The sequence below is a fragment of the Drosophila melanogaster genome, chromosome 2R (assembly GCF_000001215.4).
Source record: "Drosophila melanogaster chromosome 2R".
Classification (NCBI taxonomy): domain Eukaryota; kingdom Metazoa; phylum Arthropoda; class Insecta; order Diptera; family Drosophilidae; genus Drosophila; species Drosophila melanogaster.
The window spans coordinates 7,028,642-7,045,045 of NT_033778.4; the positions used below are offsets into that span (position 1 = coordinate 7,028,642).

The following is a 16,404-nucleotide window of genomic DNA, read 5'->3' on the forward strand; positions in this document are numbered from 1 at the left end:
TACCCTATTTTTTCGAGTAAGGGGTATAACTAGCATGGGCCACCGCGTCTTCCATTTTATTCAAATAGATCGTCATCTATTTCTGTTTTCTGTGTACACGCTAACGAACATATATAAGTAAATATCTAGTTGAGCACAAAATCATTGCGCTCTTGCGGCCAAATGTTTCGATTCCACACGTTGTGCCGAAGCTTTCGTTCCGATTTCCGCCGTTTGTTCGCCAAATGCTTTTCGCGCTATCAACAAAGTCGGAACGTTTGGAAAAGTTTTCAGTTTTCAGTTAACAGTCGAGCGGTGAGCATGAGCCCGGTTTTGGGTAACCCCAGCAACCGTTAGATCCGAAATAAATATTTTCCGATTGTCAACAAGCCGCGAGTTGCCAAGTGTTATAAATAATACGCGTAACCTCCTGCAAAGAAACAATAGATATATAGTTTCCGAAAATTGGATTGGCAAGATGGCCTGCTCCACAAACGTTTTGAAGGGCTTTGCCCTCTTTTGGGATATTATCCTCGCTGTGAGTATTATATACTATAAGCATCCATAAAGATTAAGCATTACATGTTTTAAGCGTTAAGGGGCAGGTATTTCTGTCGCGCAACTCTGGTGACCCCAAACAGCACGACGACAGTAATTAAGCTGAAGCTCTAGCCAAGGCTAATTGCAGGAAAACAACTTAACTTTGGCCAAATGCCAGTTCTTGCCCAAGAAACGTTCTCCAGCTTCGCCCAAGTTCATTCACAAATCCATCAGCCTTTGACGTGACATTTGTTTATTTCATTGCACAGAATTCAAACATTGGAGCGCCTCCTTAAGCATAAATATTGTTTTGCTATTTTTGTTTGTTTTTGTGTTTCATTTTCAAATTCACTTGAATGTTGAGGCAAATACTTTTACATCAGCCAGATAGGGAAAAACTCTTCTAAAAGGCACCATGTTCTAGCGAATTTCACCCGCACAAAAATATCTTTAAAAATGATATAATATTTAGATATTTGCTTGTATTTTGTTTATTTTCTATTGAGCTTTTTATTTGGCTTTCAACATTTTATGTCTGCCAAGTCGAAACTTGGTCACCCACGCCATCACTTAACCCTGAACAAAATCTACAGAATTTTTATTAGATATTCGCTGTTATTTTAGTTGGATTTACTTGAACCAGATTTTGGCTTGGGCCGTGTGTACATATACATATCTGTTGATGTCATTTCCTAGACGTTTTGGGCATCTTTCTGGCGTTTGATTCCATTGGAATGCGACTGAAGGCCGAGGAAATGCCAGCGCGCACCACACGGCGTATGCGCGATTTTCCGCATTTGGTTCCAGGCGAGTTAACTCTTGAATTGCGCGTTGAGAGATTTCAATTATGCTGGAGCCCAGGCTGAAACTGAAATTACTTCATTATGTTTTAGGGTAGGGCTTAACCTTTGTGTCTCAGCCTTTAGTGCTCCCATGCCGACAGCAAACCCACATAAATCTGGTCCCCTGTACGTTTTTGAACATTGATTCCGAGCTCTGGCAATGGCATTTGATCTGCCTACTCAGCGGACTACTGTCCCCCTTATCAACGGATATGCAAATTAGTTGTCCGCACTGCTCTGCCGAAGTCCGACCTTGGTTAGTCTGGTGATAATTGCGTTTAATTGCTTGTCTGCGTGGGGAAATGGGAGCAAATTAATAAAACGTTGCTGTTTCTCTGTTGCCAACACATGGCGATCTTATCGCGTTTATTAGACATCACCTGAGTGTCTTCTTGGCCCGTTAAACAATCTCGACGGGCGTAATAGTCCGCTTTCGATATCACCGGTTGAGTGGGCGGGCTTGTTCCCTGTGCAAATGGCGATCATAAGGTTCTGCTTCGAATTAAGTCGCATAGCGCGGTACTCAATCACAAAGTCTAACTATGGGTCGATGGTCCTAAGTGAATTCAGATTGTGGCATGCTTGGCTCGCATTTCCTCAACTAATACAATTTGTTTGTTTTCGATTTTCGGGCTTTCAAGAACGTGCCTTTGTGTTTTCGGTTTTCCGTGTCAGCGCCTATTTGGACTTTGCGGGATTTTGGGCGCCGGGGAATAATAAATTACAATTAAATGGCGCGCAATACACACTCGCTCATCCACAAAACAGTGCCAGATGTCTCCTCAGTCGACGTGTCTGCTGAACTACAGCTCATCCCATTGTCTCATAAGCATTAATTGATGGGCCAGTGTCGATTGTAACTCTATTAATGTAAATGATATTTACCCGCTGCCTTATTGGGCAACAAAGCTCATTAAATTCAGCCTTAAGTGAATATTTATTTAACTGCCTACTATCCAGAGCCTAAAATAAAGCGTTACGCCCAGTTTAGGGTTACCAAAACGTTTCTGACCGGGAATTACACTCGAAATCAGTCATGGCTGCCGTTATTAATCGTCGAAATCACTCATAATCACCTCGTAGGCTTTGGGCTGATTCGTAAGCGTTTTCTAAGCCGGGCCCATTGAGTTGGGGTGACAAACAAACGTGGCTCGTCAAAGCCAACGTATTTGCCGACTGGTTTTCTTGTTTGCCAACGACAATTGTAAAAATAATTTACAAATTGCTGGCGTCAACAGGTTGCCGTGTGCAAACATCATCGCCTTGTAATTACTACGCATTTCGAAAACTTACTTTCGGTATTGGGATTGGATTTTGAATTCTTTTCGCTTCTCTGGGCAAGCTGCCAAATTACGAAGAGCCTACATTTGGCAGGAGAGTGCGAAATGTAGCGTTGTGCTTGTGGATCTAGTGAGTCATGGCGGTAATTTTAAAATGCAACCGCAATGCACTCGAAAAGTGAGAGGCAGTTTTCTAGAGACAACTCTGCGTATACGTAATATAGCTCTATGATGGCATTAGTTCGGCGAGAATGAGTAAACATCGCTGTGCGGCGATCTTTGTAAGAACTAAGATTTAATCACACAGCCGAACGCCTGGATTGTTTCCATTGATTCTCGGTAGAGAGAAACCTCATTTGCATACTGACTCAACGCGAAAACCTTCAGGCGATACGGTTTTATCACCTCTCGGACAAAGCTGAATTATTTAACTTTTCAATCATCCACTTCTCCCCATTTCGACAGCTGTTCGGCCTGGTTGTTATCGGCCTTGGTGTGCACATCATCTACAAATTCGAGCACTTCAACACGGCCGCCTTCGTCATCATCGCGGTGGGCGTGGTCGTCGTTCTGACCGCCCTTTTCGGGGCTCTGGGAGCAGCGCGGGAGAGCAGTGCCACATCTAAGGTGGTAAGTAAGAAGTACATTAAGTACAATAAACCATACATTTAGGCGGCTTAGGCGGAACCTTATCAAGTATATATATATCCTCTATAGCGTCGGAAACACTTTCTCCAAACTCTTACATACTTTTCAACGAATATAGTATACTCTTCGCACTGTAAAAGTATACTCTATACTGTATGTTATGCCCGTAAAGCTCAACAAATCCAAATAATTCATAAAATTATGGACCGAAATTAAAATTTCTTGGTTCCCAGAACTTAAAAAATTGTAGGTACCAAAGCTTTTTTAGAAACCAATGTATTGGTTCTATATATTTGAGATTTCTCTAGATTTATTGAATTCACTAAAAAAAGTGGTCTTATAAAACATACTAATCTGAATTTAAATTATAATTATATTTCTCTGTCGCCTGCCCAGTTCGTTGTTATTCTGATTGTCTTGGTCATACTGGAAGTTCTAGCAGTTGGGTTCCTGTGGGTTTTCCAAACCTCGCTGCTGATTAACGTGGACAAAACGTTCGATAAACTGTGGAATGACCAGCCGGTGCCAATCAAGCCTGGCAACCAGAGTCAGATTGCCAGCCTCGAGCGATGGGTAAGTTGAGACGAGATCTATAAAAGGTGGGGGTGCCCAATAAGACCCTTTCATGCCATTTATTTTAGTTGGATTGCTGCGGCAATGTGGGGCCCTCGGACTACATTCTGCCCCCGAATAGTTGCTACAACGGCGAGAGTGACAAACTGAATCTTGAAGGATGCCGGCAAAAGTTCCTGGACTTTATCGCCGATCGTTGGACGACATTTAATCTGGTTTCCCTGGTGCTATTGGGTGTGGAGGTGGGTAGAGAGTTATTGAGAGTTAGATGATGTTCAATAATGAAAACCAATTATTCCTTCACAGCTGATTTGCGCCCTGTTGGCCTATGTCCTGGCCAATAGCATCGTGAACCGCTGGCGACGCTCGAAGTACTATCAGAAATAGGTTCACATACCATTTTGAAATACATTGAAATGCATTTCGAAAATTCAAGTTTAAGCTGCGCATACTTAAGGCCAAAGAACTCTCCATACAAATACTTAAGCCGAAACTCGATAGAGATTCCAAAACAAATTTACTTAAGCCAAGCAAACCGAAAGCAGTGCGTTGTTTGTATTCTATTTATCACTTTGGATAACTGCAATGTTGAAGCGGATTCTATATTCCGCTTAGAATGTAACTTAATCTACACTAAGCTCGACCTAAGCCACAAATTTTCTGTAACAGCATTTCGAGGAGACAAGTCAAATAAAGAATCTGGCCGAAGATCCAGAAGATCTGAAGATCTAAAGATCGGTTGACATCATTCCTATGATAATGAGGTGAGGGGAGTGGCGGCCAAAAGGTGAGGGTGGCCACATGCTGGCTCATTTTTGTAGAGCGCGTGGGCGGTCGGTTGTTTTCATTGGTATTATTCGCTGCGGACCGTGCTCGCCTTTGATTTCCCCCTGGCATTTATTTGGCCACTGCATCTGGCCAACGGGTCGGATCGGATCGGGCCGGACCGGACGGGATGGCGACAGAATCCGAAGCAGCCAACGAATCTGTGGGTTAATCGGTTGCCGGCGACAGCTCTGCGAGTCGCCCCAGGCAAACAAATGGAGATTATGCGACTTTAGTCTATATTTTGATGGCACTGCTCAAGGTGTGCGCCTTGGAACGCCGACGGAAAAACTCGCATGAAAATTGTGAAAATCGAAAGCTAGCTGCGCCATGTACTGCACCACCCGACTGCTCAGATACGTTCTGTGTGTCATCAGTGGCATCTGTGCCGTAAGTGCCCGAAATAGACCCGATCGGCTGACATTGAAAGGGATTGTGGCCTTTGTTTAGCTAGGTGGCTGCCTGCTCATCTGGTACGGCGCCTGGCTGCTGGATAGCCTCTCTGAGGAGCAGCGGATGCTGGGAATGGATCACGGTGAGGACCTGGCCGCCGTTCTCTGCGTCCTGCTGGGCACCGTCATCGTGGTGGCCAGCATTTTCGGATCGGTGGCTGTGGCCAAGGACTCCAGGGTGCTGTTGATCTGCGTAAGTACTCGACGTTGATTCTATGACTCACCTGTATAACTCACCTTTCCTATAACTTTCTTATATAGTACGCCGTTTTGTTGGTGTTTCTCCTGATCGTTCAGATTGTATTGGTCAGCATAAGCTATGCCGCCAGCCGAGATTTCCTACCGGATTCTTTGAGGCAGGGACTTGACGACCTGTGGGACTTGCAACACGAGGGCAACAGCACACTGAACACCTACGAGGAGTGGGTAAGCTTGCCGTCCTTTTAATTAAACACTTTCAGATCATAGCTAAACTTACAACTCAATAGCTTCACTGCTGTGGCCGCAACAGTGCCGAGGACTACCTGCACTTGGAGAAGATGCCTCCTCCCAGTTGTTGTCTCAATCGGGACTGCACCAAGCATCTGAATCTTTTCATGACAGGCTGCGAAGTCAAGTTCAAGGAGTATGTCGGCGCAAAGACAGCCAACTTCCACTCGCTAAGTTGGTTCCTTGTTATCTTTGAGGTAAGTAGACAGTTTTAGAGTTTCTCAACTACCATCTAGCATCTTTGGTTTTTGCTTGGTTCTCAATCTAAACAAAGTAATTTACAAAATATTTAAATTGCCCGTATCTTTCTATCATTACATACTTATGTTTATTATATTAACTTATTGTATTTGCAGTTCGCTGGCTCGGTGACCACCTGCTACCTGGTAGACAGCATTCGCAATCATCGCGACCGCATAAGATTCTATAATTAAGATAGTATTTAGGGATTTGCACGAACCGTATTATCGTTATTTGTTGTGAGTAATTTCCTAGCCATACGGCCCTGGCGAATTGTGATTGTAGTTTACGATGATTAACCAAGTTAGGCTACAGATACCAAGTATTCATTCATAAAACTGTAAACTGGCACCCACGCCCACGAAATAATTCGAAACGAAAATAAATAAACCCGTTGCCATTGACTAAACTAAACTTTTACAAGAGATTTTCGTTGGCCAGCAGGAATCTAAACGTGTGGGGATCGGCGATAAACAAGAAAAGCTCGCGCAAGTGGGCGATTCTCGCTCTCGATTTTCATTAACCGATTTATAGATAGAATGAATGAGCGATCGGTGAGTCGGTCGTTGTTTAAGTCAAAACAAAACACACTGTTTCGGTTTCCATCTCACAGCGCTGCCAGTTGATTCGCACAGCTGAACCACGGCGGTCGGACGTCGAAAGATCTTAGCGCGCCGCTGTATCCGAAAGATACGCATCTGAAACAGGCTGCTGGCCATATAGCCTTATATGTAAGGCCTCTGATGCACTCTACTGCGCGTTGCCTTCGTACATCTTAACAGTCGGTCTCCAGCCGCATCTACAGGTTGATTGATCCACAGTAATCATGGGTCTGGGCGCCACTACAGTGAAGCATGTGCTGCTTTTGCTGAACTTTGTGTTTTCCGTGAGTAGCACACCTGAGAGCGATACTAGTAAGTATTATATATGCCAACCTAACTTTTTTCTCGTTTTCCACAGGTGCTCGGGCTGGCGCTGATCGCCTTCGGAATTTTCTTTTTGATCTCCGCCGCTGAGAATGCAGTCAGCATTGGGAAAAATGTGGCCGGGGGCCTAATCATCGCCTTGGGCGTTGTCATCCTCATCATTGCGATCTTCGGCTGCCTGGCTGCCATCCATGAGGCTCCTGTGAGGCTCCTCATAGTAAGTAGCTCTGATTTCTACTCATTGCCCTTGCAGACTTGCTAAAAGATATATATATTTTTTTTTTTAAACATATTTCCTGATTAAGTAATACTGTTTTAAGACAATATGCTATACAAACTCTTTATTTTATGTGGGTGCACATTATAGTACTGTCCTGCTTGGTCAGTGCTTTTTTGCACATTGCACCCATAAATTATAGAGTATGTTAGTAGCCTAAACGATTAGATTTAGCCAATGCGATGATTCAGCTTAGATACTGATTGTAAGCTTAGTGAGAAGCGATTGTTTTCAGCAAAGCTGATTTGTAGATTTTGATTGCATCTATTAGATTTAAACTTGTCTCGGATATTTCCACTAATTTCTTCTAAATCCGATCCAAACCAATAGTATGTGGGAGCCGTGGTGCTGCTGATCCTCGCCCAGCTAATTTTTCTCGGCATGTCCTCACACGGCACCAAGGATGGAATCTCGGGCAGCATCAACGAGGGATTCGACCGTCTCTGGGAATCGGAGCGCAACCAAACAGGCGCCTTGAGCTACTACGAGTCCTGGCTGCAGTGCTGCGGGGTCAACAGTTCCGAGGACTACTGGATCATCCATCATGGCATTCCGTCCAGCTGTTGTCCAGAAAGCAAGTGCATGGACACTCCGAGCAGGGTCTTCAAGACGGGCTGCAAGGCCGCATTCGTGAAGTATCTGGACGATAAGTTACTGGTGTTCAAAATCGTCTGCTGGTTGCTTGTCATCGGAGAGGTTGGTTAGATCATTTGCCCAAATGTGGACTTGTTTGATACCCCTTTTCCCTTTTAGGCTGTGGGAGCTGTTTTCGGTTGGCTGCTCTACAGCAGCGTAAAGAACCAAAGCCGCCGCAACAATGCCGTCTGGATGTGAGGGGTTTTCTAAGTCATCTTAGTATTAATTAACAATATATTTGAATCTGTTTTCTAATCAAATGTTTCCTACTTAAATATTTAATAACCGATTACTAAAGGCAAACCCAATCTGTACAAAGGGCTTAAGATTTTAGGTACGATTTTCGAGAAATTTGTAATGGGAATAATGTTCATATATTGATAACGTCTTTTTGATAACGATAGTCACATAAAGTTATTACTCTTTAACCAAAATCTATTTATTAAGCTTTTTTCTCCATTATCATTACCAAACCAATAGACATTTTTCAAATATTCTAATTTCAGTTCGTAAGAACCATAGAACACACCATTTCGATCTTGTTTCTCATCATTTTTTCAGTTGTATACAATTAAAAAACACATCAAGGGCTTATAACTTCAAAGTAAAAGTTGGTCACAACTCGAGTTATGTTTTCAGTGGACCACGTGGTGAACAAGGCGTAGAAACCCTTTGGCATTGGCACTCCACGGATCTTGGCGGAGACTTCGGTATTTGTCAAATCATCAATGGAAATGTATTTTTCTTTCTAAAAGAAAATATTACTGAGAAGATTAGGATTTGCTGATATTTGAGCCTGTTCAACTTACGGTATAGGGGCAAGTGTGGTTCATGTTTGTGTGCCCATCGATGAATTCAAACACCATTCTGGCCAAATGGTTGTGGTGGTTTTTCCAGAATCGACACAAATCAAGTTTCATCGTATGGAGGAAGGGCTGCCAGTTTGAAGCCGCGTGGATACTCTCACTGCCCCTGGTCATCAGCTGAAAGTAGATCTTCGGAGGACAGTCAAGCTGGCACAGCAAACTAGAACCCATAGATTACCTCTATATTTGTAAACATAGGCTTGAGCATAGCGTACCGAAGGCTAATGCTGTTTTTATTCTTGCTCAGCGTAGTAACCGCACAGTACTCCACGATACTCATGCTGAGGTCCTTGCTCTCGCAGGTTACATTGGTGAACCTCATGAAGACTCCCTGAATGTCGGATTATCCTCCATCAGAAGTGAAACTTCTCCCCAACAAACATACTTACATGCAACTCTGTTAGAAATAGCAAACACAGCAGCAGTCCAAGAAGTTTTCCGCCAGCGCCACCCATTCGATTGCCACAGAACAAGTGATTTATTTGAACTCAATAGTAACCAGCTGATGAACTAATTCATGATCAGGATTAGCCCAAATTTCCAGTAATTGCATGGTAATTGCTGTCTAGTGATCGCTTGAATGGCTTGATGGCGTTGATTAACGTCAAATCGAGTTGTGAGAGGGTTTGGAATTTCACCAAAATCGAAATAATATGCTCGTCATTAACTGTTACAAATTAGCGCCCAATTTTGAAATATTTTTGCAATTGAAACCAAAAGTTACTCTGGCTGTAGCTCGCCTAGTAACAAAGAGTACGGAGAGTTTGGCGAGCGAGTGAGGAGAAATGTTTAATATCGTTGTCTTTTGGTAAATTGCGCAGATTTACAGACTTGAAAATTTTAAAAAAGGGCTTAAATAATTGATAATTGATAATTGTTTACTCATGTACTTTTTCTGACCACTTATTCACCTTCAGATATTTACGGTCATTTATTGTTGGGTAATGACTAAAGGTAGGAAATATATTATTTCAATTAGGTTCGTACTAAATATGGATAAAAGGTTTTATTCCTTTAACGGAATTGGGTGGCAAGTTGGATTGACGTAACTGACCTGCTGCTGTAGGGGTCGCGGTTGCATCTGCTGGTGGTGCTGCTGCTCGTGGTCGGACGGGGGCGGTACTGGTACAAAATGTGGCTGCTGGAGCAACGGACCGCTTACATATGCTGATCGCAGGTCGGTGCCAGAATATGTTTAGGTGTGGTCAGGATCAGCGACGGACACAAAGGAAGGCTCAGCCTCGCAGGCGGAAGCTGGAAGCTCTTCCTGAAAGTATACAAATATTTTAACTTTGCAAACGTTTTTTACTTGCCCTAATAGGAGGAAGAGGACCAAACCCCTGTTTCTTCATCGCAACACTGCATCGAAACTCGAAGTCTTTAAGTTGTTTCACTTTCAATAAGCTTAAGAAGAAATCTTCTCCGCTTACACTGAAGAGTCTCCAGTTGCGAATCATTATCATCTCCGCTTTAAATTTCCGCATTGTTCCTCCACGTACACACAGTTGGCCCATTCCTGGGGTTAGTCCAGTGGCCTTCACAGTATCTCCGAAAGTTTGCCAGACAGTGCTCCATGTCATAGAGCAGTGGACACGCAGCGTGCGGCTGGGGATGTTCATGCTTTCGTCGTCGACAATAATTGCCAAAAGCATGTGTTTATCCCTTAAAAAGCTCAGGAGTCTGCTCAAAGTGATTCTGATGTGTTCAGCCGCCAGACTCTTTTTTTAAATTGGAGGAAAAAACTCCTTCCTTTTAGCGTTGCAATTGCAACCTCGCACTGTTGGTTGATTTTTTGTAGCGTCTTCTAAGTTTAACGTAGCAGACATTTTGGCGTTGGCGGCTTGATAATTAGATAATAATATATCGATATGCCTTGTTTTTCGACCCAATATCGATACACAAAAAGAAATATCGGTCAATACCCAAACCAAAAAAAAAAAAAAGGCGAAGAAGAAGTGGCTGATTTATTTTCAGAGAAATGGGATTTAAGGGCAAATATTCAATAGATAGTATCCTGATGGTCCACTGGATTGGAGGCTTATGGGTATGGAAAATTATAAAAATAATAGTTATCACTTACTTCACAACGGCATTTCTGGCAGGATCCCATGAAACGGAGAGGATTCTCAGGGAGCAAAACTTCGAGCTAGTGCCCACCTTTCGGAGGCTTCACTGGACACATTCTGGACAGTGACATTGTCAAGTCCTTTGTGATGTCTCAGTATGCCAGCCTCAGGCGCATACGGCGGCCCTGGAGGAGATTGACACGCTGCAAAAGTCCCTGAGTGAGGCCAATAATTCAATCATCCAGATCGAGGTCATTGGCGAGGTGGCCTATCCTTGTTATCTGTGCACCAAGAATTTAATCAGAAACGACGCCTTGAATGTGCACATTGGCACCGGCAAGTCTGACATCCGCCACCGAGAAGGAAAGGATCGAGCCACCAATGTGCACCTGATAAACACCATCAAAATGGAGCTGGAGATCAAAGCCGCTAAAGGAGCGCTAGAATGCATAGCAACTCGGTGAATCGTTGCTGGTATTCACAGCATTCTAGGCAATCTTCCACAAAACTGTCACCATCATCATCACTCTCGTAAAAGAAAGAAAAAAGAATTAAACCTTGGTTGTGTTGTTTAATAGCTTCATCGGTGCTAAAAACCTCTGGATACATTAATATTTTCCTAATTGCTTAAGCTCGAATCCATTCAATCATTCAGCAGTTCACATATGTACGCTCATGACAGACCCGATAAGAATTCGAAAACACCACCGTGTGGAAACGCCAGTCGACATGACTTGGAGCTCTGACCCAAGTGCAACGCTCTCTTTTGAGAGAGCGAGTGCGCTCTGTGTGGTTTATTTTGATTGGGGAACAACAGTCCTCACGGGAAGAGAGAAAAACAAAACTTTTCCCGCTTTCAGTTTGCCAGCGAACGCAGAACGCGCCAGACCAAAAAGTTCAGATTCGAGAGGGGCCCTTGGGTCTCTCATTTTTTCGCTCAGTCGCAGGGCAGCTTTTGTGGCATCAACACCACGAGTTCCAATCCGAAATAGGGCTCAGAGCTCCGAGCCCAGTTTAATGTGGGTGTAGACCTACTCTGGGCGCAAGTAAACAATGCCCTGCCCTAAGCCAGTGGCATAGTGCGAATCGAGCGAGTTTCCGGAACTCGGAGGTCATATCTTCCATTCTATCGGCAGCCAGATACTTTGGTTCACAAGCATAACTGCCAAGGAAACTCACGTGCGACATTGTGGCAACATGGAGAAGTCGTTTCCCATAACACCCTGGAAGTACGGCCTACTGGTCACCTGCATTCTCATTGTGGTAAGTGAAAAAGATGCGCATTTCCCCATTCCAGAGCTTTCCCATTTTCCCGAGCCTGACCCAAATGGGAATCTTGCACAACACCCGGTGATGCGAGCAATGAGCCAAAATCGAAAAATCAATATTGCGCCCAAGTTCACATCTTTCGCAAGAGAGCAAAAATTGGTGACAATGAGCCGCTAAAGACTATAAACAAATCGATGCAATCTCAAAAAATATTTATAAATGCATAATACCTGTTCACATACTTACATAATTCCGCCGGCCAGCTGTTTGTAATTTTTGCAATATCTATAAATGGCCCGCAATTCTGGGTGGCTTACGCCAATTAAATTCACTATTATATTATATAATTTATTCTTATACAATTATGCACATGGGACACTGTTTACAAATGTCAGAGATTGATTAAGCATGAAAGCATAAAATGTTCTTGCATTTGCATGCTATAGTCTCATAGATTTTCATTTTGGTGCTTAGCAAGTACAAATGCCAAATGCCTAATGCTCATTTTACCATAGTTTAGAAAACTAGTTGATGGATAGCTGGTAATGTCTGACTGCCAAATGTAAGTTGAAAAAATGACGCTGTAGACGCTAATGAATCGTGCTTGTATTTATTTATTTGGCACCCCAGCACTACACGTGCAATTTATTATTTAAAGTGCTTGTCGCGGCATTAAAATATTATTAGGTCAGTACAAAATGTATATTTAGACTTTGAAGCTGGCTGATCAACGATTTAATAAGTAACTTTCACCTATTAAAAATAATAAACCCTAAAACTATTACGCCTTATCGGTAGGTGTTAAATAATAATGCATTCCATATAGCTAGTTCCTGAAGTTCATACGCACAACCTTGGCAAGTAATTTATTAAGTTATTGGGGCCACACTTTTAGTTTTAGTTTCTAACTCTGCGAGAAAGATGTTCGTTCAAGAAGAAATAGATTAGGAAGTAATTTAGTCCATAATTTTCCTTAGTACTAAGGACTTAACTAACTATTTTGTTTCCCTTTCGTTCAGACGTGCAACGTGTTCTTCTTCTCCTGTGGCGTGACCACCTGGGGTTCGGCCGTCTCCGTCTACGGCAGCTATGGGTCGGCACTTTGCGGAGGAGCAGTTTTCGGAGTCGCCTTCCTGGGCATGTACGTGGCCTTGAAGGTGTCGTACAAGTATTCCATATACGTGAGTAAACTGCGTTCACAACTGCAAGTCACAGACTAACCTCTTTGCATTCAGTACCTAATTTGCAGTGGCCTGGTTATAGCCGCCCTGGGCTCCTACCTCTTCACCTTCACGGCGATGCGGGAGCAGCTGATGGGCAGGTTCGAGGAGCGCATGCGCGACCTCTTCGAGCGAAAGACCCACAGCGACGACAAGATGCAGCCAGTGCACAGCCTCTTCGGCTGCTGCGGCATTGAGGGACCGCAGGACTACCTTCAGGAGGAGCACGGCGCCCTGCCCAGCAGCTGCTGCTACGCCTTCGACTGCTCCAAGCCGGCGCACGTCTACGAGGAGGGATGCTCCACCAAGGCGGTAGCTACTCTGAGAATGCAGGCGGAGCTCAACTACTACAGCTGCATGGCGATCATTGCCCTCGAGGTGAGACATTAAACCATACGCAGGGTAAAATTCACTTGCCACAAGGGTACTTGAGCACAAGGGTATGTTTCGGCACGTCGCTTATGGAAGAGTTATCCAATAACTTTTGAATTAACGCACACAACTGACTCAGTGAACACATTTTAACTACTTTTTTATTCGTCACGCTTAAATAGAAATCCCTGCCAAGATAAGATGTGTGTTTTTTCATTCAAACCATTTTTGTTACTAAAGTTTTCTTTAAACTAAATATGTCAAAGGTGCGATCGTTACTATTTATGTACACAGTTGTTGAGCTTTTGCTTGATGTTATAAAGTTATAAAGTAGTAAGGACGTTAAGACAGTAAAATATTTTTTTAACAAAGTTCGCTTGTCTATTCGATTTCGATTCCATATCAATATTATATTATTACAATTTATGTATTTTTCAGTTTTTGGGCTTGTTCACCGCTTACCATTTGGGCAAGGCTCGCAAGTATGCCAAAACCAAGATAAAGGACGAGGAGACCCCCATCAACGACTGATGGCCGAGGATACCCCTGCATGATTATTGATAATAAAAATTAACCAAATTAGCTAAAATGCCATTAGAAAATAAATACTTTCCATAGCCTAAACGAGTTCCCCGCAGTTATATCTCTCTCTCATTGAATTCGGCATCATTCGGCTGCGAAGATCTGAAAAACAAAAGAACATTGAAGAGCGCAGATCGTGATTTTGGGATTTTACGTGCTGCCGGCAAATATTTGCATCTGAAATTCATTGTCTATCGGAACTCCGATCTGGCAGGTTCGATCATACAACAAAGATTACTCTCTATTACTAATTATTCAAGAGGAATTAGTTTGGAATTTTACAAAAACAGCTTAATCGTAGCACTAGGATGGGCTGCACTTCCGGTTGCGTTAAGTGTTTCCTTAACACTCTTAATACTCTGAACGCGGTGAGTTCTTAACATATGCATATATTCACATGCATATGAATAAAAATTGGTAATTCTGTGCTATAAGAATGTATTACAAATGTAAATTAGCCATCTGTGTTCCCACAGGAATTTAAATGAATACATTTTTCTGCAAATCGACAAGCAAGTACGCATTCCGTTTTCATGGAATCGAAAATTTGTTTGGCCAGTAAACGTAATTTGCTTGTCAGATATGTATGAGAAACATTTGCCGCACTTTAATGATTAGCCCCAACACATTCCAAATTCAATTTGTTTGATCTAGAAATGCTTTACGACTTTACCATATGCTGCGATTTGTACCATATTTACAATTTATGGAAGATTATGGAAGAAAACAAGATTTTTAACTGCCAAAAACTTGTTTTATCCATATCCTTTTAAAAATAACTCATTATTTAGCACTAAGAGAGCGAACGTTATTGTGAAACACCAAATCAAATAACAGAGATTCCAGTGCCCAGATAAACGGGAAAATCTAGTTTCTTCACCGCGGCATTTGATAATATTTTGAAAATACCTCAAGCTCCATTGGAGTCATTGACATTACCACCCGATATCATTGCCAAATGCTAATCTGAATTGACCCTATGCTCCCTCTGTAGCTTTCGGGTCTATCCCTGATAGCCATTGCAACGTTGGCCCTCTCGAAAGCCCCTATCGCCTACATTCTGTTTCTATATGGACTCGGTGGCATTATCTTCGTTTCGGCTGTACTGGGATGCTGTGGAATCTGCATGGAGAACGTGTGCATGACCGCAACGGTGAGTGGAAACGCTATGTCATCCGTTTGGTAATTCACTCACTCTATGTTGTGTGTTGTATGTCAACAGTACGGCTTCTTGCTGTTGGCTCAGCTAATAATCAGCTTGCTAGGCATCTTCCGCTTCAAGTTCACTGAGGAATACATAGAGAAGTTCGCCGCCGAGGAGGTTCAGATGAAATGGGACGAGGAGCTGGTGGAACCCGGCGCCATGGACATTTACCAGACAGTGGTTCGTATTCTGGCGAAGATCATTCGCATCATGCACTTTTAATCGAATATATTTAATATGCTGGCATTATCGTTTATCATTTTTATGAATTATCTTAACAGTACGAGTGTTGTGGGCGTGATAGCCCCGACGACTACGTGGCCATCGGTCGTCAAACCTTGCCGCCCAGCTGCTATCCCCAGGAGGACCCCCAGATGCCCCACTATCTAGCTGGTTGCGTCCAAAAGTCCAGTGAGAACTTTGTGGTGCTCTTCAGCTACGCCCACGATACCAACTGGATAGCACTGGGAATAACCGTGAGTGAAATGTGTGAACTACACATGGAGGGACTAATCTTACAGAGTTTTTACAGATTCTAATGATGATTGCCGCCTTTTACTTGGTCGGAAGATTCAGGAAGCAGCGCGTTCGCTACACCTACTAAGGAATACTTTCGTAGAATTCTGAATATATTATTAGGGCGCCAATATTCCTTTACAGTAATCTTGTATAAAGTTTTTGATGCTCCCAGGAGAAATAAAAGCGTATCCCGATGAAACGAATACTTCCGATTATACAAAGGGTTCAATCCGAACTGATTAAAATTGTGATTTTTAAACTAGTAACTTTGTATTTGTAACTATGTATTTGCCTAACAGGGTCAGTTCAGCTGTCTTTCGGTATATAGCTCCTATACTTTTAAGATTCACACAAAGTGAGCAATGCATTTAGGGTTTCTATTTTGATAGTGGAAGTCAGGATCCTGCACTCCGCATCGGAAACTGAGCTCATCCGGTGATGTTGATGGCGTCATTCAGTGCCGAGTGTCTGACGCAATCGAGCTGAATCAATCTTACCGGCATTAATTCGATCGTTGGTAAATTGCTTTGAGAGGCGGTGGTCGATTAGACCCAACTCCGCTCTCGATAAGACACACACCGCGGCTAAACATCTGGCAA

General features: G+C 43.1%; 6 protein-coding genes and 1 pseudogene across 9 annotated transcripts; 6 read left to right on the forward strand and 1 right to left on the reverse strand.

The window, feature by feature from the left end:
* The first annotated feature begins 269 nt into the window (after nt 1-269).
* Tsp42Eg (Tetraspanin 42Eg) lies at nt 270-4,592 on the forward strand. The gene is made up of 5 exons (NM_078909.4): nt 270-517; nt 3,107-3,271; nt 3,686-3,862; nt 3,931-4,104; nt 4,169-4,592. Exons 1-5 carry the CDS (start codon nt 458-460, stop codon nt 4,247-4,249), a joined length of 657 nt encoding a protein of 218 aa, NP_523633.1. The 5' UTR covers nt 270-457; the 3' UTR covers nt 4,250-4,592.
* A 328-nt stretch (nt 4,593-4,920) lies between these two features.
* Tsp42Eh (Tetraspanin 42Eh) lies at nt 4,921-6,279 on the forward strand. Its single transcript, NM_078910.4, has 5 exons — nt 4,921-5,077; nt 5,138-5,332; nt 5,401-5,565; nt 5,628-5,825; nt 5,985-6,279. Exons 1-5 carry the CDS (start codon nt 5,018-5,020, stop codon nt 6,060-6,062), a joined length of 696 nt encoding a protein of 231 aa, NP_523634.1. The 5' UTR covers nt 4,921-5,017; the 3' UTR covers nt 6,063-6,279.
* A 204-nt stretch (nt 6,280-6,483) lies between these two features.
* Nucleotides 6,484-8,308, forward strand: Tsp42Ei (Tetraspanin 42Ei). 2 transcript variants are annotated; one of them, NM_078911.4, is made up of 4 exons: nt 6,484-6,754; nt 6,829-7,011; nt 7,402-7,767; nt 7,825-8,308. In NM_078911.4, exons 1-4 carry the CDS (start codon nt 6,695-6,697, stop codon nt 7,903-7,905), a joined length of 690 nt encoding a protein of 229 aa, NP_523635.2. In that variant the 5' UTR covers nt 6,484-6,694; the 3' UTR covers nt 7,906-8,308. The 2 variants fall into 2 exon arrangements, with proteins under 2 accessions (NP_523635.2, NP_001260756.1); NM_001273827.1 differs by having other exon boundaries at nt 7,825-8,144.
* Nucleotides 8,127-10,409, reverse strand: CG33914 (uncharacterized protein). 2 transcript variants are annotated; one of them, NM_001259231.2, is made up of 4 exons: nt 8,963-10,409; nt 8,752-8,904; nt 8,517-8,702; nt 8,127-8,455 (listed from the first exon to the last, which is right to left on the reverse strand). In NM_001259231.2, exons 1-4 carry the CDS (start codon nt 9,026-9,028, stop codon nt 8,291-8,293), a joined length of 570 nt encoding a protein of 189 aa, NP_001246160.1. In that variant the 5' UTR covers nt 9,029-10,409; the 3' UTR covers nt 8,127-8,290. The 2 variants fall into 2 exon arrangements, with proteins under 2 accessions (NP_001246160.1, NP_001027394.2); NM_001032223.3 differs by having other exon boundaries at nt 8,963-9,255.
* Nucleotides 10,410-10,488: 79 nt separating this feature from the next.
* Nucleotides 10,489-11,172, forward strand: CR12842 (annotated as a pseudogene).
* A 322-nt stretch (nt 11,173-11,494) lies between these two features.
* Tsp42Ej (Tetraspanin 42Ej) lies at nt 11,495-14,121 on the forward strand. Its single transcript, NM_078912.3, has 4 exons — nt 11,495-11,902; nt 12,928-13,089; nt 13,144-13,506; nt 13,939-14,121. Exons 1-4 carry the CDS (start codon nt 11,837-11,839, stop codon nt 14,029-14,031), a joined length of 684 nt encoding a protein of 227 aa, NP_523636.1. The 5' UTR covers nt 11,495-11,836; the 3' UTR covers nt 14,032-14,121.
* Tsp42Ek (Tetraspanin 42Ek) lies at nt 14,015-16,069 on the forward strand. Of its 2 annotated transcripts, none has more exons than NM_001259232.1 (5): nt 14,015-14,450; nt 15,077-15,235; nt 15,305-15,466; nt 15,568-15,762; nt 15,819-16,069. In NM_001259232.1, the coding sequence occupies exons 1-5, from the start codon at nt 14,391-14,393 to the stop codon at nt 15,888-15,890; spliced, it is 648 nt and encodes a 215-aa protein (NP_001246161.1). In that variant the 5' UTR covers nt 14,015-14,390; the 3' UTR covers nt 15,891-16,069. The 2 variants fall into 2 exon arrangements, with proteins under 2 accessions (NP_001246161.1, NP_523637.1); NM_078913.4 differs by having other exon boundaries at nt 14,269-14,450.
* The last annotated feature ends 335 nt before the right edge of the window (nt 16,070-16,404 follow it).

Excerpts from the sequence above, each read along its gene's own strand:
- Tsp42Ei (NM_078911.4), top strand. The coding sequence starts at position 6,695 with ATGGGTCTGGGCGCCACTACAGTGAAGCATGTGCTGCTTTTGCTGAAC. Across the intron at positions 6,755-6,828 it reads TGCTGAACTTTGTGTTTTCC|GTGCTCGGGCTGGCGCTGAT; the intron begins GTGAGTAGCACA and ends CGTTTTCCACAG. Across the intron at positions 7,012-7,401 it reads CTCCTGTGAGGCTCCTCATA|TATGTGGGAGCCGTGGTGCT; the intron begins GTAAGTAGCTCT and ends CCAAACCAATAG.
- Tsp42Eh (NM_078910.4), top strand. The coding sequence starts at position 5,018 with ATGTACTGCACCACCCGACTGCTCAGATACGTTCTGTGTGTCATCAGT. Across the intron at positions 5,566-5,627 it reads TGAACACCTACGAGGAGTGG|CTTCACTGCTGTGGCCGCAA; the intron begins GTAAGCTTGCCG and ends ACAACTCAATAG. Across the intron at positions 5,826-5,984 it reads GGTTCCTTGTTATCTTTGAG|TTCGCTGGCTCGGTGACCAC; the intron begins GTAAGTAGACAG and ends TTGTATTTGCAG.
- CG33914 (NM_001259231.2), bottom strand. The coding sequence starts at position 9,028 with ATGGGTGGCGCTGGCGGAAAACTTCTTGGACTGCTGCTGTGTTTGCTA. Across the intron at positions 8,703-8,751 it reads CTATGTTTACAAATATAGAG|ATCTACTTTCAGCTGATGAC; the intron begins GTAATCTATGGG and ends TGTCCTCCGAAG. Across the intron at positions 8,456-8,516 it reads ACCACACTTGCCCCTATACC|AAAGAAAAATACATTTCCAT; the intron begins GTAAGTTGAACA and ends ATTTTCTTTTAG.
- Tsp42Eg (NM_078909.4), top strand. The coding sequence starts at position 458 with ATGGCCTGCTCCACAAACGTTTTGAAGGGCTTTGCCCTCTTTTGGGAT. Across the intron at positions 3,272-3,685 it reads GCAGTGCCACATCTAAGGTG|TTCGTTGTTATTCTGATTGT; the intron begins GTAAGTAAGAAG and ends TCGCCTGCCCAG. Across the intron at positions 3,863-3,930 it reads TTGCCAGCCTCGAGCGATGG|TTGGATTGCTGCGGCAATGT; the intron begins GTAAGTTGAGAC and ends CATTTATTTTAG.
- Tsp42Ej (NM_078912.3), top strand. The coding sequence starts at position 11,837 with ATGGAGAAGTCGTTTCCCATAACACCCTGGAAGTACGGCCTACTGGTC. Across the intron at positions 11,903-12,927 it reads TCACCTGCATTCTCATTGTG|ACGTGCAACGTGTTCTTCTT; the intron begins GTAAGTGAAAAA and ends CCTTTCGTTCAG. Across the intron at positions 13,507-13,938 it reads TGGCGATCATTGCCCTCGAG|TTTTTGGGCTTGTTCACCGC; the intron begins GTGAGACATTAA and ends TGTATTTTTCAG.
- Tsp42Ek (NM_001259232.1), top strand. The coding sequence starts at position 14,391 with ATGGGCTGCACTTCCGGTTGCGTTAAGTGTTTCCTTAACACTCTTAAT. Across the intron at positions 15,236-15,304 it reads ACGTGTGCATGACCGCAACG|TACGGCTTCTTGCTGTTGGC; the intron begins GTGAGTGGAAAC and ends GTATGTCAACAG. Across the intron at positions 15,763-15,818 it reads GGATAGCACTGGGAATAACC|ATTCTAATGATGATTGCCGC; the intron begins GTGAGTGAAATG and ends GAGTTTTTACAG.